Genomic DNA, 21,817 nt, shown 5'->3' with positions numbered 1-21,817 from the left:
TTGGTCTTATCACGCTTTAACCTTGTTTGAGTAACACTAAGCCATGCAGGTGGACATTTCACACATTCGCCATCGTGTTCACACACAACTACTACAGATATCCATAGTATTCCTTTAGTTGTACTATCTATCTTTTCTGAAACCATAACAATAACCACAATGAATTTAACCCAGACCTGCCTTCTGATATCATGCCTGGCTATTTCAGTTTCAGCAATGTTCTTTGATTTGTCGCCGCAGAGGGAAAAGTGTATAATTGAGGAGGTTCCTGAGGACACCCTTGTGACAGGTAAAGAATGTTAAGGATACTGCTTTTACAATATCCAACAACATACCTTCTAGTGACTTTAGGCTTTAAGCTCTACGGTATGGTACTGTTATAGTGTTATAGTTACACTGCTGATGTTACACTATTGTTATCATACCACACAGAGATAACAATAGTTTTAAATGGTTTTGATAGAAGCTAAGATTGAAAAAAAAAAAAATGGATTTGCTTCTATAAGCAAATGATTTTTATACTGCCATTCTGGCTTTATATGTTCTTTAATGCTTTTTACTTATATTATAAAATTGTAAGCTGATACTGTGATGTACCTAAAACTGTATGTTGTATATTAAATTTTCATACTGTAACACTTCATCAGTAAGTTGAAAAAAATGTTAAATTTGTTCACAGTCAGTATGAAACAACTTCCAACAAACAGTGTAAAAGTGCACTGATGCCTCAGGATGCATTCATCTGATTCATGGAATGTTACTATTAATTATAATCTATTACAATACATAAGAAATACAGCATGACAAGACATGCTGTTATATGAAACTAATCAACAACGGTGAGGTGTGATGCTTCTGTGTTACCACCCCAAAGTTGATTACTTTTCTATAAAAGCACATCCCAAAGTGTTTTATTCCTCTTATACCACAGCAATTTGTGAGCAAATCTCTTTATCAGTTACATCATAGCAACTATAAACAGTCTCTCATTCTTTATCTCTTTTGAAGTTAATAAGAGAAAAACAGCTTGTCATGTTACTGAGAAACAGGAAGCACTCTGTCCTGAAGACTTTCCAGTGGCAGTGTACTTACGGACTCTTACAAAGTGCTGACACAGGAGACTCCTTTCATAAATGTTAAATAGACATTTCTTCACAGAAAGAGTCACCATGTCAACACTTAAACACCTTCCTTTGTTAAATAACAACAGGTTTTAAAATCTGTTTATTATTAGCTTTAGATTATCAAGGATCAACACCTATAGCTCTTATACAGTCAAATTAACAAAACAGCATTATGCAAATAAAGTAACTCTGAAGTGTTGTCTTCCCTCCAGGTTATATCTTACTAGAACACTGGGATAGAAAGGAGGACCACTCTCCACACCTTGGATTAACTATCACTGTTAAAGACCCTAATCTTGAGGTTGGATACTATTTATAACATGGTAAATAATTTAGATTTTTGCTACTTGACAGCAGCATTGAGTTTAACCCTTACCCTTTTCCTAATGTGTGCAGGTATTGTTGATGAAACGATTAGGCAAATATGGAAAATTCACCTTCACTTCCCATTTCTCTGGGCAGCATTTCCTCTGTGTGAAATCAAACACTACAAGATTCTCTGAATTTGCAAACGAGCGTTTGGTAAGTCACGGCCAAACCTGATTGTACATTATATGTGAGTCACAGTATTTCTTTTAGGTAGTATTTACATCTGTAAAATGCTCCATGTTTAGTTCCATGTATGGTTTAATTCAGTTCTTGCTGAGAAAACATGAGACGGTTATATCTCAGCTACATTTCACACTAACTAGAGTGTAGGTCACTCCAAGGGTGAAACCAAAGTAAATACTCCTAGAAAACTTTAAGTCTTACTATTAGGAAACTAAAGTGAATGTCCCACTATCCAGTATCGCCCAGAAAAGGATGGGTTTCCTTTTGAGTCTGGATTCTTTCAAAATTTCTTCCTCATGTTGTCTCAGGGAGCTTTTCCCTGCCACTGTCACCTCCGGCTTGCTCATTTAAAATTGCTGTACAAAAAAAAACAATTGAACTCAATTGAAATAACTGGCACTGTAGTGTTTTATGTTAGTAAAATTAGCACACACACACAAAGACTATCTTGTACTTCTTATTTTGACTAGACTGGGCTACATATGGACTGCTTATAGGTCTTATTCTTGGTGCTTGGTGCTCGGTTTATGTCTCTGAAGAATCACCACCAGATGGCACTGTTACAGCTATTTGTGTAGAAGTGATTACAAACCATGAACCCAGTGTTCTGCTTTAACATCCCAACCAACAAAGTGAAAAAACATATAACTTAGAACACATCTATGAACATGAGAGTAAAATCATATACAGAATATACATCTGGTCCTATTATTATGATATTATTGTGTGTATGGACTACCACATTATATTGTATAGCTAGATATTGACACATGCTTGTAATACTTTCACTTTGGTTTGCATGAAGAGTATTTCTTGTTATGCTTAAGTATTTATTGTGCTATTTACAATCCTTTACATTAGCTTCAGTGAAAACTCACATGACTGGTCTCAGGGCAGAGCAAAATATGTATGAAAGAAGCCTTACTGTATCCCTGTACAGAAAGTGCATCTAGATGTGCAGATGGTAGAACACACCATCGATCCCAGTGCTGTCAAGACCAAAGACACCATTGAATCAGTGGAGTTCAAAATACAGCACCTGATAGGCCAGATGCAGTTCATCAGCAAGCAGCAAGACTTCGAGAGGGTAAGGATGGGAGGAAGGAACGAAGGCGAAGTGACTCCAGTAGTCTGAAAACAGAACGCATTTGATAATAATTACTGCTTACTGAGCTTACTGAAAAAAAAGTGTTTAATTCTGACCGCATTAACAAAATTGTACCTTTAAATATGTGCACATTGAATTGAACTAACGTTGTTTGTACTGTTACACACAGGAACGTGAGGAAACATTTCGCCAAATGAGTGAAGAAACAAATGGAAATGTTTTGTGGTGGGCAATAATCCAGACCTCAATACTACTCACCGTGGGATTCTGGCAAATGAGAAGCTTGAAGAACTTTTTCATTGAAAAGAAATTGGTCTAACAACTATTAAGCTAGCTAAATTAGTAGCTACCCAAGTTGAAAGCTAACATAAGTAGTAAATATTAGCCATCTGTCATATAATGTTAGATAACTAAATAAGTGCTTCTTTTAAATTTTGACTAACAAGTGTTTGTCTTATTACGTTAAGTGATGTTGTTCTCAACTATGTTTTGGACTTCCTACCAGACCAATATAAACAGTAAAGTTTTATTATTGTGATATAGCAACCAACAAATAGAAATGTTTTAGGGGGAAAAAAAGAAAATGAAAGAAAAAAAAACCCTTCCAATTATCTTTTATTAAATGTTAGCTTAGGTGTGCACCCCCCTTAACTAATACTTTTTAAAAACATCTTTTGCTTGCAATGCAGCGCTCAGTATTTTTTGGTTAAGAGTCTACCAACTTAGCACATCTTGATTTGGCAATCTTGTTCCACTCTTCCTTGCAAAATGCCCCAGAAAAAAACAAAAAAAAAAAAAAAAACTATCTTGACTAGAGCCCTAGTCGCAGGTGAAGAGAAACAGCTGCAGATGCTGCCACCACCATGCTTCACCATGGGTATGCTGTTGTTTGAGTGATAAGTTGTCTTGTTTTTGCATCAAATATCTCTCTTGGAATTATGCCCAAAAAGTACCACCTTGGTCTCATTAGACAATAACACATTTTGCCATGTGGTTTGGGATGACTTAGGCAGGCTTGGATGTTTTTTAAACAGCACTGTCATATAACAATCATTCTTTAAAACCTTCTGCAAATAACGAAGAACTCAGTCTGGCCTCATTTTACATATACTGAATAGCCATGTGTCTGGGTAGACCAAGTCACTGACATAAATACATTCAAAGAGAGGCACAGAGTTAATGCTGAGATTATCACGACACAAAACCAAATCCGACAACATGACAACATTATCACAGCACAAAACCAACAACCCAACATTACTGCAACTCGAAACTAAATCTGACAACACAACAATGCTATCATAACACAAAATCAAATCTGACAGCAACATTATTATCACAACACACATTCAAATCCAAGAACACATTCACAACACATTATCACATTACAAACAGAAATCTGACAACACAACATTATCACAACACAAGACACTATCACAGCACAAAACCAGATAGAAAATAGAAATACAAATAGAAATTTGACAACACAACAACATTATTCCAGCACAAAACCAAATCCAACAACACAACCAAAGTATCACAGCACAAAAACAAACCAACAATTATCTTGTGAGGAAACTGTTATCTTGGTCTAAATTTCGTGTTGTTTGTCAGACATGGTTATACATTTTTGGATTTTGTTTGGTGTTGTCTTGAGCCTTACTCGGTACGATTCTAAGGGACCTGGCAACCCAGTCATACACATTCGCGCGCTTTGATGGTCCAAAATATTTCACGCGCGTCGCTAAATGTCGACTTAACTAGCCGCGTTAGCTGGATTACTAAAGGGTACATATAGTAATGGTCAAACTACAGCCTGGTTAAGTAGTTAAAACATACAGAACACACAGAACAAACCAACGCCTGTGGCGAAATAAATAACTGGACACATTAATAATCTAGTTTCTAACAGCAGGTGAACAGGTTCTCTTCATTAAAAAAAAAAAACAGCTAGCTAACCGAGTCTGTGTGCAGTTTGCTCGACAGTTAGCTAGTCTTCTAAGCTGGAATTAAACGGGTGAGTTGGCGGCTAATTGACTAGCTAGCTAACTATTTATACTTTCTAGGTTTCTGCTTTGTACTTAGCTATGTTTACGGATAAATATTGTTATGGTTATAGCTATACTCAGTCATTTAGCTGATCTTTCTGTAAACGCCATTTTTGTTCCACCTGTGTGGTGGTGAAGGTAGAACCTGAAAGTCAAGGTGTATAAGCAAAAGTAAAGTGTATATTAATTATTGAAAATAAACAATAGTAAAGCCATAAACATAAGGAAATAAAAGCCTACAACTTTACTCCCATGTCAACATTTTCCTAAATATAAAAACTGCAAAACATTAGACTTCTGTAACTATTTATTATTCTTCAGGCTCTTTTTTTTAAAGTGAAAATTCATCCTAAACCACTTTAATATTAATCTTTATAATTATCATGTGATCTTTAATCATGTGATCCATGATTTATTTTGTAATGAAATTCTTAGTTGTCTATTTTAGTTTAAACTTTGGTTGACTATCATTGACTATTTTCACTGGTTTCCTACATTACCCACAATGCCGTCTGACTGCCTGCTGATCCTGGAACCAGTGGGAATTAGCCTCTACCTAAAGAGAGCGATGCAGCAGTGCTTTAGTCCTCTAGTCTGTCCAGCTGTCTCACCTCCACATCTGTGCACTCTGCTCAAACAGATCAGCTTCCAGAGCTTCAACTTTCATGCTAACGACTCCATCCGCCATCAACTCCATTGTATTTATCATCTTGTAGATAAATAGCCAAGCCTTTGTGCAACTGCGTCGTATAACTAGATTGCATTCTGGAAATTTGAGTCCAACAGTGGCTACTTTTACATGCACATCAAATTCCATTTATTTAAGGTCTATATTCGGATTGCAGCCACATTCCGAATATGATGTTTATATGTGTACAGGCATCGGAATATTATTGTTGTAAGTTTGTCTGAATTGTCATTTCTTAGAGGGGATTTTCTGAATATGGTGTTTACATACAACAAATTTCCGATTTAAACAGGCATGTTCCAGGGGAGGGAATCAGAATTTGGGAAATCAGAATATTGTCTTAATCTGAATCAGGCAATCGGATTGCAACACATGACTCAGTACTAATCAGAATATTGCCAAATTCTGATTAATATTGGAATATTGATGTGCATGTAAACAAAGCCATTTACCTCATTACCTCATTGTCTAGTGCATTGCAGTGATTATGTAATGGCACTTCAAAATGTTTCCCTTCTTAGTGGAAGAAGAAAATTACAAATGTATTTTTTTCTTTATAGAGAGAAACGTCTAGTTATGACATACACAAATTCTGTGGCTGTTACTGAGACACATCTCAGTATTTAAGCACCAAGCTCAGTGTGACATTCGATTAGTTTCTTGTCCTCTAAATAGCACACAGACAATATATCAATCACAGTATGAATTACATTAATTCACAGTATGTAATTACAATATTACAATCTTATTTCATGTTATCCATTTATATTCATTCCAGTTATTACATGTTTAATGTCTGCAACATAAAAAATTGCTTTTTTATCACAGTACTAAATAATATTGAACATATCTGCAATCTGACAGTTAAGCACTGTGACCGTAGGACTTCTCCCTCTTCTGTCAGTGTGCCTGATGGCCTAATAACATTTAATATATGAAATATATACACCGTGTAACGTTAAAATGTAATCTGTATCATAAAGTGTATGTAATCATGCAGAATATGTCCCAGTGGATATGCTGTAATTCGTGCTTTAAGTCTCCAGGACCGGATATCCACCTGGCTCTGACAAATTGTGGTCATATTATCTGCAACATATGCTTTCAAAAAGGTAATTTATCTCCATCAACTTAATTTATTGATGTCTAATTAATGATTTGACACTTTATAAGGTACGCTTACTGTACCCTGGTGTATAGGTCAGTTTATAGGTGTACAATTACTGATTGTATTCATTCAGTGGGAATGGGAAAGGACCACCACAGGAGCACTGTCGATCAGATAATATTCAGGTGGCGAATATAGAGAATTAGTAGTGGATGTTTTGTAGTTTTGGAGTGTTACCTCCTTTTGCTATTTGGTTGTTGTGCATCTGTCACAGTGTAGTTGTTGCTTTAGGAAAAGAAGGCGAGTGTCTGATCTGCAAAGCAAAATGTCAGCTGTCTCTGCTCTCAGATAAAGTAAGTCGCATCAGACTTTATTGTTCTTCTGGTAGAATTGTAATGCCTATGGCTACAAGTATTATTATAACATTTACATTTTTATGTTATTTCAGAGCAGCGCAGAGGTCAGAGCACTCTTCTCAGATATCAGCACTACTGCAGTTAAATACTTCTCAGAGATAAGCAAGGTGACCATACCAGCGGTCAGCGTCTGCCTGCCTCTGTTTTACCCTGAACCCATACCAGTCATAGACTTTGTTAGGGTTGTCACTATCGATTATTTTGATAATCGATTACTTGATTACTGTTTTCTTCAATTAATAATCATGTAGTTGTGACATGCGTATTGCGTTTAGCATTATCATAGAGCAGGGTGTCACATTCAGACTTTAGTCATTTAAAAGTAGTTTAAAGCTGGTTAACTGAACATAATTATAAATTATCATTTAATCAAAAACAATAATGTATTCGTTTTGTTTTATTCACTCTCTTATCTTCCATCCTCTACATGCCCGCCTGCAGGAGTATTTATAAACACACACGAACATTAAACAGACAGAGTAACAGAGTAAATGTACAGTTCTCTTTATTAATTTACTGGACATTTTCTTGCTTGGACCAAACCTCTTGCATGTTGCTTTCCATCATAAAGTTGAATGATCTTCCACTGAATGATCTTTCCATCTTCCAAAGCCAAGTTTGATGCTCATTATCACTACCTTCTGGAGCATCAGTGGTCGATTATACATGAAAATTTCCACGAGGATGATGTTTTATAATCGAGTAGTCAGTGATAATCGGGTATTCGTGACAGCCCTAGACTTTGTTAGCACTAAGAATCCGACACAGCAATCAAGCAGATAAAGTAGACACTTTTTCAACTGTTTAGGTCTTGCAGTTCCAGGCAAGACACCAGAAAAGGTTACTAGCCCACTATCAGGAGAAGGTAAGAGTTATGTGAGATTTTTTTTTTAATCTTTATTGTTGTGTTATTAAGTAAAGGTATGTCATAAATTTGTTTGTTTTTAATAGAGTGAAAAAATGAGGGAGGCTTTACTCAAAATGCAGCAAGAAATGAAACAAATGTCAAAGTAAGAATTTTGATTAGATGGAATATTACAGTGAAATATAAAATTATTGCTTAATTCCTGACTAAACGTTCATTATTTTCTGCACAGAAAAATTACAGAGCAGAAGGCCTACATATCAAAGTTAGAAGTAGCTCTTCAGCAGCAAAGGTATTGCTTCTTACAGCTCTAGAATGGCATTTAGTGCTCTAAATATGGCCTGAAAAGAATGATGGGCATATATAAATATGATGAAATATCATGATTTTCATTATATAATTGATAAAAGTTTGGTTTAAAAAGGGGCAGTGGGTTTAAGTGCTTTCAGGGTGAGAATTATACAGAAAAATCATTATAGCTTAAATTATCTGCTTTTATATTTTCCAGTTCCAGAGTGGGATTACAGTCTAACAGGGATTTGCACGCCTCCAATTGTTTCAAACCAGGTAAAGCATAACATATGGTCACCCTCGAGAATTATTGGCACTCTTCATGATAATGAGAAAAATAAAATTATACAAAGAATGGCACATGCAATGTGTTATATTTTGAGGTCAAACATTCAGGGGCATTGTGTAATTCTATTTAAACTTTTTTAAACACATCGTTTTAAAGCAGTGCAATAAAAAAAAAAAATTATCAGCCATTCTCTGTTTATCAGTTTTGGCTAATTCAGTTGTGGATTCAGCAATTTCACAGAGTTCATTCCTCATATCTACATCACTGATCACTTCAATGGAAATAGATTTCAAATCCCAACATTGAGATGAACACTGTAATAACACAGATTTTTTATTTTATTTTTTTTAAACCATATATGTTTTGTTTATGAAATATGTGTGGTTTATCATCTTGTTGAAAGTGTAAACCTTTTGACAGGTAGCCAGGTATTGGGCTTAATTATCCCGGAACTCAGCAGAATTCATAATGCTATCAATCTTCATAAGAGCCCCTGAACTGCCCGCCATTAAACAGCCCCAAAACCGCCAGCACAATTTACAGCCATTATCAGGTGCTTTTCCTTGTATGAATTCTGTCATTAAATATCCGGGTTATGTACATGACCAAAAAGTTTGATTTTGGTCTCGTAGGACTACCACGCATGCCAGTTCTAATGATGCCTGGTGAAGTTTGGTTGATATTCTCAGGAAGGGCTTACTTCTCACAATGCTTCTAAACAGCTTTTTGTTATGAAAGCAGTGCTGGTATTTTTAACTGCTTATGTATTTTTTTTTTAAACTCGTTAACTGGGTTGTAAAGGTCAACATCCAACTGTTTTTTTGTGTTGAAAGTTCTTTGGTTGAATGACAAATGTGTGCAACTTTTATACCCCAAAGAAGCAGGTTAAAGACACCAAGAGTGTTAATGGGGACTAAGAGCAAATTAAAAATAATATATGTTTTGTCAAGAATAACAATTTTGCATTTATTTAAAATATTTCTTAGAGGTGTAAGTTAGTTTTGCACAATATTATTATTTTTGAAAAAGTAGTTATGATAATCATTTTTGTTAGAACAAAGAGTGGAAAATTTTAATTGCTGTTTGTAATGTTTGTTATGTAATCATTTATGTTCAGTTTTTGATGCATGGCAGTATTTCTGGAGCGCACTACATTCTTCATACTTTTCAGTTGTACTGAATCATTTACATGAGCTGAACTACCTTTATGTCATAATCGAATTGTTTAAAAACTGGATAGAAAGGCATATTGTTGGTAAATGTGAAGTTGAAAATGCAAAAGGAAAAAGGCTTGTGAAATTAAGCATCACTATTTACAGTTACTGTTAAAGACTGTCGAAGATGACCATAAGAAAAAAAGAACTAGGAACTAAATACCTATGTGTGACACAAGAGAGCACTACTGAATCAATGCCCATGCATTTGTATGTTCTTTTAATAATACGGTTGCTTTCTTTTTTATTAAGGGTACTCGTCATCGCCAACTTCATCAGCTCCCTCAGTGACAAAAATCCCCTACTCCTCTCCAGTGTGTCTGTCTCGCCAACCATCCACCGCAAGCCTGTGAGTACCACATACACTGTACGATACGTTCAGGAATAATACACAACTCTGTTTATTGGTTCTGATGCATTATGTTATTGCATATTTCATTTTATTCCATTTAATTACTTAATTTATATTTAAATGACCCATTAAATGATCTTTCAGGTGAAGTGCGTTCCATGAAAAACTCTACTCTGAGAATGTTTGTTCAGAACATTTAAATTCATTCAGTTTAATTAAATGCATTGTAATGCTCTTCCTGAATAGTCCACAGTCTTTCCATTCACCCCTCATGTAAATGGTTGTCACATGGGGAATCAGGGCACACTGTTAACGTAGACGATGGGGGTTGTCTCCAGCACTTTCCTCTGCTCCTAAGCCACAGCAGTTCTGAACTGCAAGGCAGAAAGGTGATCCTCGCCATGTAAATTCAGCATATCCTGCCTTCATTCATCGGAGAACCTTATTAGTCTGTAGTTGTTTGGATAAGCTTAGCTCTTATGGAGCCGGCGACCACCTCAGAGCTACAGCAGAGCATTGCTGATGCTATAATGGTCTGGATGGCTCACTTCTGCTATGTCTGCTGTGGTTTCTTATTCAAACAATTTACTGTAATGTCATGTGGTACCCATATAGAGATAAATGTACAGTGCAGTGAACTGAGTGGAGGCATGCATGATCTGATGTAACAACAGTCTAACTAGCAGCAACACAAGGGGGCACTCCTGAATTGTCTGATACAAACTGTGAACAGCAAGCAAATGCACAAAGCAAATGAAGTGGCCAAAGTGTGTGCTGTGTAATCAACGTCAAGTATTAGTGATGCTTGTGTAATCATGTTCCTTCAGAACTGAAAACATGGACATTGACAGCAGGGCTTTTTCCATTAAAGTAAGTTGATTCCTATAGTTTATCTTTAAGTTAAGTTTAAAGATTTATTTCAACATTTTAGATATATTTTTAAATATAATTAGACTGAACCGTGCCCAAATTATCAAGTTATTATTTCTCTGAAATTATGGAATTTTTTTAAACTCATAGTTCCTGTGTAATATGCCACAGTGTGTACCACAAGTCAAATTTATCATTATCTTGATATAACCATAATTTTTCCATAATTTTTCTAAATTCTTGCTTTCCCAAATAGCCCTCAATGTCTGGAAGCGTTTCCAGACTTTGTCTCATCAGCCCACCACAAGATGGTCGGATAGGTTAGTCTGTCAAATATTGTTCTGCTGATAACACAATTTCTTCTACTGATTTCTTTCACTGATTTCTGTGACTTATTTAAGAAGAGCAAGATTAAGAGAAAGCTAAACAAATGAACAGTGCACATATTTAAATAAATAAAGTTAATTAATAATAATTAAGTAAATCCAAAAATAAAATGTACACAATTTTCCCTTTCCTGGGTGAATAGTCTTTTTCTTTTTTATTTTACTTGTTAGCTATATTAGTGCAAAAGATCATTTTTATCAAACATCAGACGTTAGACAATAGTGGGCCTCATTTATGAAGCTGGACATGAATGAATTTATTCGTAAATCATTAGCAAGAGCTTTTACACAAGAAATTTGATATTCATGAAAAGCAAATTAGTTTGGGAAATGTTCGTATTATAAGAGAGCTCCTGAGTTTGTGTAAATTTACATATATGGAGACACAATATTGTGAACCTGACCTGATCTGAGGCTTGGGATTTACTGCAAATGTATGAACAGATTACATTGACACGTCTAAATCAGTTATTTATTTCAACTGCACACATTAATTAGTGAAAATTTGATTAATCACTTGAAAGAAAGTGTTCAAAAACAAATCCATAAATGAAGACCAAATAAGACCAGCCATTTAATCAAGACATAACGCTGCTGTGTAAAAGGAGTTAGAGTTAAGGTGTGTCTATGGTATCCAACGCACTGCGATGGCTAAGCTGCATTACTGGAACATTTCGTGCACACCAGGCTTAGAAGGCAATCTTTCACCTTTTAGTCATCTTTTTGTCGTTTTCATCTCTGTGAGCTTTGCCTTTTATGGAGCTTTGTGGGCATCAGTAAAGCAGCTGTGCTGTGAATGCTTATACTCACATAAGTATGAAGACAATCAGAGTTACAGAGATTTTTGTAAATCTGGCAGGAATTTTTAGTTTGATTTGGCCTACAAACATTTACAGAGAGATTGATAAATGAGGTCCAATGTCTTGGCTAATGGACTTATTTGGGTAAGCAGGAAAATTATGTACATTCTATTTATTATTGTGTACACTTAATTTATTATTTTTTTAAAGAATGTCTTGGTTTGCAGTTTGTATGAAAATGTACAATATGTGCAGTACATGCAATCAGTGCGCAGTGAACAGTTTAGTAAATAGTGTAATTATAATTAGAAATGTGTATGTGTATCAAGCTGCTAATCAAGTGGTTCTCAACCTTTTTTCAGCTGTGGACCCCTAGCATATTCTGATTGATCTTCGTGGTCCACATAATACGTATATATTAATAAATGATTCTAATGTATGTAATGTATAATAACATATAAGTAGTTTACACTGCATGTTTTCATAAACCAACAAGTATCAAAATTACACATTGATATGCACAATTCATTTTACCCACCAGCCAGGAGTGAACAATAAAATGTTCACACATTTTATTGATAACACTCTGAATTATCATGTTTGGACCCAATGCACACCTTGCGCTAATAACGACATGCTGAACATACATCGAGGGCACTCTAGAATGAGCAAGATAAGCTCCGTTAGTGAGTGAGCTGTGAATGAACTAAGTGTATAGGTTAATTTAAAAAAAAAACAGGAAGTCTGTGGCTTTTCTGAAATTTAATGGGCCTAAAAATGTATTTAAAGTATATGTTGAATTATTTAACAAAAATACCTCTTGTACATAGTTTAAATATATTTAGAAACAATCCCTCAGACTCCCTGTAATTATGCCACAGACCACAAGGGGTCCACTTACCCCGGTTGAGAAACACTGCGCTAAGCAATTAAAACCAATTAAACCAAATATATATTGCAAGAAAAGAACGAAGGATGCAAGCAATGGGAAATTAAGTTCTTCTAAATCAGAGTATCTTCTTTTTAGGTACCATTCCCCACAGAACAGCAAGTCAGAGCACTATGGGTAGCCACTCAGTACAAAGTGCCAGTGTCAGGTATTTTTTCCCCCAGATCAAAGAATAAGAAGCAGAAGAATTTAAGATCATTTCTACATATATATATATATATATATATATATATATATATATATATATGTATGTATGTGTGTGTGCGTGTGTGTGTGTGTATATATATATATATATATATATATATATATATATATATATATATATATATATATAGTGTGTGTGTGTGTTGCAGCACATATACTCTCACGCAGCACTTTATTAGGAGCACTATACTAATACTGGGTAGGGTTTGCCTTTGCTCTCAAAACAGCCTCAATTGTTCATGGCATGGATTCCACAAGATGTTGGAAATATTCCTGTGACATTGTGGTGCATACTGACATGATTGCATCATGCAATTCCTGCAGAATTTTTAGATGCACTTTCATGCTGCAAATCTCCCATTCTACCGCATCCCAAAGGTGTTCTATTGGATTTAGATCCGGTGACTGGAAAGACCACTGAAGAACATTGAACTCATTGTCAGTTTAAGATGTCTTTTGCTTTGTGACATGGTGCACATGGTCAGCAACAATACTAAAATTGGCTGTGGCATTCAAGTGATTAGTAATTGGTATTAATGGGCCCAAAGTGTGTCAGGAAAACATTTCCCACACGATTACACCACCACCACCAGCCTGAACTGTTGAGACAAGGCAGGTTGGGTCCATGGATTCATGCTGTTGGCACCAAATTCTGACCCTACCATCTGTGTGCCTTAGCAGAACTCGAGATTCATCAGAACAGGCTACATTTTTCCAGTCTTCAACTATCCAGTTTTGTTGAGCCTGTGCCCACTGCAGAACAGCTTGGGCTGTTCTTGGCTGACAGAAGTGGAACCCGACGTGGTCTTCTGCTGTTGTAGCCCATCTGCCCCAAGGTTTGACGTGTTGTGCATTCTGAGATGCTTTGCTGCTCACCACAGTTGTACAGAGTGGTTATCTGAGTTACTGTAGCCTTTCTGTTAGCTTTCTGTCTGGTCATTCTCCGTTGATCTCTCTCATAAACAAGGCGTTTCAGTTCGCAGAGGTTGATGTTTTTTCTTTATTGCACCATTCTGGGTAAACCCTAGAAACTGTTCTGCATGAAAATCCCAGGAGATCAGCAGTTATAGAAACACTCAAACCAGCCTGCCTGACACCAACAACCATACCACAGTCAAAATTGCTGAGATCACATTTTTCCCCATTCTGATGGTTAATGTGAACTCTACCCAAAGCTGCTGGTATCTGCATGAAGTTATGCATTGCACTGTTGCCACACAGTTGGCTGATTAGATAACTGCATGATTGCGTAGGTGTACTGGTGTTCCTAATAAAGTGCACAGTGAGTGTATATTGGATGTAATATGGGATCTATGAGATGTTCTTTGTCTCTGTTTTCAGTAGAGTACTTTCCAGTAGCCTGAGGGAACCCATGTTGGCCTCCTCCAATAACACACTGTATTGCAGAGAAACGCCGTGGGAAACGCCGGTATTCAAAATGCCCCCAACTTACAAATACCCCTCCATGTCCTCTCTGGGACCTCCACCCTGATATATTATAGCAACGATCTTAAAATATCACCAGTGGCTAAAGAACAAGGGGGCTATTCTTGTACAGCTTTACTATGATGCTACCCTGGAAACACAACAGATTAATTCGAAGACAAGGTCTTGTGTTCAGCCATCTGCAAGAGGACAAGAATATACATATGCATGCCTACTCATAACAACTGTAGCAATTTGTAGCTTCCCCTGTGCTCACACCACAATAGTTTTATATTAACTAGGGCTTCAGGGCTTCAGGGTATGATATAATAGCCTTTATGTGTTGTGCTTTTTTCCGTTAAATATCTGTGTTTGCAGTAATCAATCACAGATGTGGCATGAGTGGGCTGTGATTGTGGATTTTAATATGCTGTTGTATGATTCATTGCATGTCAGCTGCACCTGTGAATCTGCACAGAGAGCGTGTTTTATTCTCCAAACTCGTAAATACCATATCACTGAATTGTTTGAACCTGGTTTTGCATTGATGATTTGGTATATTAAAGTGATTGCTTTGATTCGGACACGCTTTTTTATTCATTTCTGTGCGGCATAAATGAATGACAAACTCATTTTGACTTCCTAAAAATGCAATCTGTATATTTTGAGCTGAAAAGCTGAACATTGGCAAATAAGAAATTTTAAAGTTGTCATGTGAGTTAAGAGATGCATCTTTGATGTTGTGCTTGAAATATGAAAAAAAAGGAATGCATGAAACAGACTTCTGAGCCAGTATGAGTCACTCAAGTAGCCCAGTCCAACTTACAGTCCCTGTGAGGCATGTGGTGAATCAGACTGCTGTGTGAAGAGACATGCAAAACATAATTGTGTCATCGCTCTTAATGGGCTTGTGTTACATGGCAGACACGACATATTAGCGCAACCTCGGAAGTCTTTGTTTGATCTCTGTACTGCCTCGAGGTATAAAAGTATCTCCTTACTGCACACAGTTCAGCCTGTCACAACTGCACTTAAGATTTACAGAGTGGGATGGCAAGTGCTCAAATGCTGCATGTAGCTGTTATTCTATGGAGGTTTTGTCATTACATGGAGACGTTAAGTTAAGTTGCTGGAATTGGTGTAATTGGCAGACGTTCTTGATTGGTGGGGGATCGTTTCGGGAAAAAGCATTTAAGCAAAACCTTATTCCATAGCCAAAGCAGAGTGCTATACAAAATTAGAAAATCTAGCAACACAACAATTACACTGTTAGATAAAAGAAAGGCGTGTGTACTTCCCTTCCCCCTTTTTTCCATGCAAACTCTTAGATGAGTTTCTAAAAGAGTTCAATGACAGGAAACATTTATCTTTGCAAATTGAAGCTGATGCTGCAGAAAGATTGTGACCTTGAACTGATCTGCTTCTGATTCTTCGCATCACACTATATTACAAATCGCTCTACACTCACTCTACACTTAACAATGTCTTTCTGTCTTACCCCTGTGCATGTAAGGTTTGCTCTGGTAATGGCACATCTGGTAGCTGTTTTCCCCTGACGTGGTGGTATACTGTGTGTGTGTGTGTGTGTGTGTGTGTGTGTGTGTGTGTACGGGCATGTTTTTATGTCTTGGTGGGGACCAAATGTCCCCACAAGGATAGGAGTATCTGCCAGTTAGGATATTCTGACAAGGAAATCATTAATAATACATTAATAATTATGTCAATGGAAGGTTCTCACAAGGATAGTAAGAGGCATACATGTGTGCCCATGGGTAAGAGAGTGAGAGAGAGAGAGCGCAAATGAGAGAGAGAGAGCGCAAGTGAGAGAGAGCATGTATGTACAATAATCACTTCCCACAATTACTACAACAGGGTAAAAAAAATCTTTGCAGGCAGTTAAATTTCCAGGCTGCTCACCTCGATGGAATGCAAAGGAAACTCACAAAATCTTGCTGGAACCTGGCAATCAGGAAACCAGCCCAAAACTGAAACCCTGAAGATTCTGCTTATCAAATTGTGCCATAAAGACACTGTAAAATCTACCAAGTGATCATAATCAGCCATTATATTCATATTGGTAGGAAAAATAAGCTGCTACAATGTAGTAAAAATTTTTACAGAATTGTGCAATTGCACTCTGGAATCTATAGAGGGAGCTAGAGGAAGAGTTGGGCAGCAATCGTGGTAGTACGTATAGCTGAAGTGTGGGCATACGTTCACACACACCTGGTGCTCATTAGCTCCATATGCAGTTGTGTTGGTACAGGCCAACCTGCCTCTGGCTTTGGAGTTCAAACAGCACAAATCTCAGGCAGTCAGTATTACTCTCTAAATAGACTTAGAATAAGAGATCCAGTCCAAAGACAGACAGGAACAAAACGTCTCCACATAAGTTGGCACAGTTCACCAACGTGTTTTTACGGCGCCGCTACAAATCAATGGCCGAGCATTAAGTTACACATTTCTAAACGCAGCTTGACGATCCACTCAAATGACCGTAATTGAACATAAGGTTACATATGTTGGACTTTTTAAGCCCACTCTGACTGAGAGGAGATTGAACAATGGCTTAATTGTATTGTACAGATGGAGAGGCATGCAATCGAGTAAGGCATAAAGCTCTTCATGATGGAGTCACGGTGAAGCAGATTGGATGTGAGAGGCAGACTCGAATAGACTGGAACTCAGGAAAGCAGCAGGTCCAAGAAGCCTAAAAACAAACCGCTAGACTTATCTTTATCCAAGAGGAATAAAGTGAGCCTGGATATATAATGCTAGAATACAACTCATAAAGTATTTCAGTTGTGAAGTAACTGTTCTAATATTGCCTACTTTATGGAGAGCAGTTATTCTGAACTCAATAATAAATAATTACAGTATTTGTACATTATTGGATTTAAAAGCCAAACTTCAAAAACAAATTTAACTAGTGTGTGCAAACACAAAATTCGTTCCATAGTGCGTTTGAAAGCAAACATGACCATGTTCATGATTATTCAATAATTACTGTTTATCTTAGGAAGAATTTAAATCTAAATATACTATATGACGCCAAGTAGCAAAATTAAGCATAAATACTATAAAATACAATGACATCTGTAAATAAAAAAAACCAACCATATATAAAGAATCAGACATGACCACATCAGACACAGTGACCACTATAGAAAGGGAGAAAAGGGAAAACCTATTCAATACCACACAAGAAAAACTATGTCGCAGTAATGTAAAAGCAAACATTGGACTCCATAACCACATCAAACACAGACAATGAATCACTAAAGACAAACACACAGACACACACATATGGCTTCTTGTGTAGTGCATGAAATCATCCATATCATGCCGCGTAATGGTACACGGTAGACAAATGTTCAAGCAATTATGTACTTCATCAGAGAACTCAATTCAAGATGGAAATGAGTGTAATTGTGAGTTATTTGCACCATGGTTGAGCAAACTAAAGGTAATTTAGATGAGCGGAATTGAGATGGAAGTCGGTCTTGGCCATGTGCAGGTACAACTTTCGAATGTAGAATAGAAAGGCCTTGCCAACAATAACATTAGGAAAGGAAGTGCCAAGCTTCATTGGCACCAAATCCATCAAACCTTGGCACAGGAATATACAATAAACATCTGATTACATTCACATTTATTCATTTTGGCAGGCGCTTTTATCCAGCGTGACGCAGAACACAATCCAAGCATAGAACTGAGCAGTTGATGGTCATGCTCAATGGTCCAGCAGTGGCTCTTGGGGAGTCATGGAAGTTTTTTTAAAACTTTCAGGTCACAAATATGTTTGTGTACTAGGAGTTGCACAAACTACTAATTTTACTAGTCGACCAGTAGTTCAACAACATAGTTGACTAGTCATCTTTTCCATAGTTAAAGCAAAAAACTGTTTCACGACATGGCTATTTTTAGGCTGTTTTATTTGTACAGCAAAGAAAAAGTCATACCACACTTCAGTGGACAGCCACACACAAGCAACAATTTCCTGCTTCAGGCTTTTTTAGGCTACACATGTAAAGTAAATAAATCAGTGCAATAAATGTACAAAATTATAAATCTGTGTATCATATTTCAGTATTTATGGATGTACCAATTCTTAAAACACACTTGTGTGGACGAGCTGAAATCGTTGATTCTGAAACTGAGAGCGCGCAGCATGGTGCGGAAGCCCATTATAGCTTAATGATGTATGGAGGACACAATGTTTACAGCAGTGCCTGGGAGGTTTTTCCGATATTGTCAACTACAGCCTCAGTAGCATCCCAAAACGATTCTGGATCGGTCTCCTTGAGCTCACATGCACCGCTGATCTGACAGTAATCTAGCTGAGTGGGGTTGGATGGTGAGTTGCAACCTGCGGCTCCGAAAGCATTTTTTAACACAGTGCTGGTAACAATGGAATTCACTCTGCAAGAGTGCAAGGATTTTATTTTAATTTTATTTAGCTTTAACAATAATAACTTCCTTTGAGAGGACAGGAGTGGGATTAAAAAAGTCATGCATACATGTCTCCACTTTATGCAGAGTGATGAAGTATTAATGGTTCATTAAATAAAAAAATCTAATCCTGAAATATTTTCATACTAACAAATTAGTCTTTAGTCTGCTTTCTTTACTGTCTGCCTCACTATTCTTTCGACCACCCTGACTAGTCAACATCCCCACAGCTAGTGAATGTATTCGTCAACTAGTTGACTAGCCTATGCAACACCTACTGTGTGGGGTTTAAATGCATGATTGATTAGTGTCTACCATACCTACCACGTCTCTCTCTCTCTCTCTCTCTCTCTATCTCTATCTCTATGTATTTGTGCCTTGGAGGATTTCGTGCTCTTTGCAATACATGACAGATAATGGATGCATGTGAATAGAAAGTGGTTATCATCACTTCACATGCCACGATTTGCCCAAACCAGTAACTCACAGTCACATGTGTGTGTTTCCTTTGTGTTGCCTACAGCAACTAGGGCCCTCTCCGGTAGTTCATCGAAATACACAGCTCTGTAAAAAGGACTAGGTGTGAACAGACACCATTGTACACGTGAAACATGCATGAACTCTTAGGCTCGGCAGGGATTTGGGGTAATTTCCTGCACCGGGCCCATCGAGAGCGAGCGTCAGGCCCTCGGGCCAGCTGTCATTGTGTCTTTACGGAAAAAAAATCTAAATCAGACCTTTGCTTTTGTACAGCCTCAGGCCATACAAATGAGACATGCCACCTAGGAGAGATAAAGCAAGCACCTCCGAAAGTCATTATTCCAGAACCTTGGCTGTTTTTATACAACAGAGAGCCTTTGTGCAAAGTTAATGAAATGATTTACACACCAAAGTTCTGACCACAACATCTTGAACCACTTATTCACATGCAGGTAGAGCTTTTTTTTTTTTTTTTTTTTTTTGTTCCATGCAGTGTTGCGCTGATGTTTTTGTTTTTGCTGTCAGGAAAAGGAGCAGGGTAACATTTTCTCAGTAGTCACATGGGGCTGCTTTCACAGTCATAATAGAGTATAGCAAGATTGAATTGCTCACAGGAACATTCAGTGACAGGAAATGCTACAATTAGACTCATAACATGTACATATCTTCTGCACATTGTTGCCTTGAGGCAACGGAAAAACACTTGTATTCAGGGGTCAAAGGTCATATTTGTAATGACAGGAATATAAGCAGGCATAGATAGATAGATAGATAGAAAGATGGACATAGATAGATAGATAGATAGATATAGAATATAGAAATATATATATATATATATACATATATATATATATATATATATATATATATATATATAGAGAGAGAGAGAGAGAGAGAGAGCGAGCGCGATCGGTCAGATGAGAAAGGGAAATGCTAACTATTGAGCTGATGTATGTTTTTCACTATTATTATCCTTACCTACTACTTGATCATTTCTGTTAGTTATGTTGATGAAGGATCTGTGTAACCTAACACACTACACATCTTGGTATTAAAAAAAACAGTTGTCTTCTTAATATAGTCCTACAGGCATGCAACTTCACAATAAATAGAATATTCTGCATTTGTATTGACTTCACAGGAGTCGAAATTTCCTATAACAGAAACGTCCATGTTTTATGTAGAATACTTTCTGGAGGTCTAAAGTTCATGTAGAAGAGGAGTAGACATGTAAAAGTGAAAGCAGTCCTCTGCATGTGCTTACTCAGTGTATCCTCGTTGCCTCTTCTGTAACCTCCAGGCTGTTTTATCTCCAGTGTTGGCCTTCTAACAAAGCCTGTCAACAGATGTAATAATTTCTCCCATATCATTCATGGTACTGTACACGACTTTCACTGCGCCTGAGATCAATTAACGGAGTGCAATTACGCAAGCGAAAGACAATATACGTGGCCTCGACCTGCACTCCTTTGAGTAATTACAGGAAATAAGCTAAACTAAAAGGACACTCTCGGAAGGCCGGGGTTTAATGTGAGCAACGTGTTCTACCACCTGTTGACTACGATACGAGTGTTTTCTCTGTGTTGCTCCAGTGCTCTGGTTTCTTTCAACGCATCACTGAGTGGCAGTCATGAAAGGCAGATGAAATCCAGCTCATCATCATCATCATCCTCACCCTGCACCTTCAAAGCACTGACAGAAACGTTTTCCCTGGACTAACACGTGACTCCAAACCTTTACGAGTCTCTAACATCCTCTAGGGTGGTCTGAAGGAAGGGGGAAAGATGAAGGGAACAGGTATTGGGACGGATGAGCGGACACTTGCACGCTCTTCCTCACACATTTGTGCAGACACAGATGTCCCGCATGTCCATGCCTTTGATGACCCCGTGCCTGAGTGATGTCAGCGTGGCCGACGAGAGATTCCTTTCCTCTCAGGCAGCCTTGGCAGGATGTGTAAAGAAAGGGCCGAAAGACAACACCGAGATTAGGCTGCTTTTGTCACGGTTCTGTGGCAGACTTTAAAGGCCTTGGCTCCACTCCCATCTTGCAGATTCTTTTTTCCCTCGATCTCTCTCCCTCTCTCTCTCTCTTGCTCTGTTTTGCTCTCTCTTTCTTCCTCTGTTTCTGCATTACTCCCTTTTATACAAGCAAGGTAAACATTTAAGGGGAACTGCTTGTGCACATTATTACAAA

At 37.3% G+C, this 21,817-nt stretch overlaps 2 protein-coding genes across 3 annotated transcripts; both read left to right on the top strand.

Annotated features, from left to right (window-relative positions):
* The first annotated feature begins 31 nt into the window (after positions 1 to 31).
* Positions 32 to 4,738, top strand: si:ch211-255i20.3 (transmembrane emp24 domain-containing protein 11). Its single transcript, XM_026940766.3, has 5 exons — positions 32 to 289; positions 1,337 to 1,425; positions 1,521 to 1,646; positions 2,617 to 2,763; positions 2,954 to 4,738. The coding sequence occupies exons 1-5, from the start codon at positions 160 to 162 to the stop codon at positions 3,101 to 3,103; spliced, it is 642 nt and encodes a 213-aa protein (XP_026796567.1). The 5' UTR covers positions 32 to 159; the 3' UTR covers positions 3,104 to 4,738.
* Positions 4,677 to 15,267, top strand: LOC113542906 (probable E3 SUMO-protein ligase RNF212). 2 transcript variants are annotated; one of them, XM_026940750.3, is made up of 13 exons: positions 4,677 to 4,801; positions 6,521 to 6,632; positions 6,920 to 6,981; positions 7,077 to 7,151; positions 7,853 to 7,909; positions 7,996 to 8,054; positions 8,142 to 8,201; positions 8,418 to 8,476; positions 9,956 to 10,052; positions 10,883 to 10,925; positions 11,182 to 11,245; positions 13,139 to 13,208; positions 14,609 to 15,267. In XM_026940750.3, exons 2-13 carry the CDS (start codon positions 6,524 to 6,526, stop codon positions 14,754 to 14,756), a joined length of 903 nt encoding a protein of 300 aa, XP_026796551.3. In that variant the 5' UTR covers positions 4,677 to 4,801; positions 6,521 to 6,523; the 3' UTR covers positions 14,757 to 15,267. The 2 variants fall into 2 exon arrangements, with proteins under 2 accessions (XP_026796551.3, XP_026796550.3); XM_026940749.3 differs by having other exon boundaries at positions 14,606 to 15,267.
* Positions 15,268 to 21,817: the final 6,550 nt, after the last annotated feature.

The sequence above is a fragment of the Pangasianodon hypophthalmus genome, chromosome 7 (assembly GCF_027358585.1).
Source record: "Pangasianodon hypophthalmus isolate fPanHyp1 chromosome 7, fPanHyp1.pri, whole genome shotgun sequence".
NCBI classification, from domain to species: domain Eukaryota; kingdom Metazoa; phylum Chordata; class Actinopteri; order Siluriformes; family Pangasiidae; genus Pangasianodon; species Pangasianodon hypophthalmus.
The sequence above is the reverse complement of the archived record's forward strand: the minus strand, read 5'-3'. Positions and strand labels throughout refer to the sequence as shown.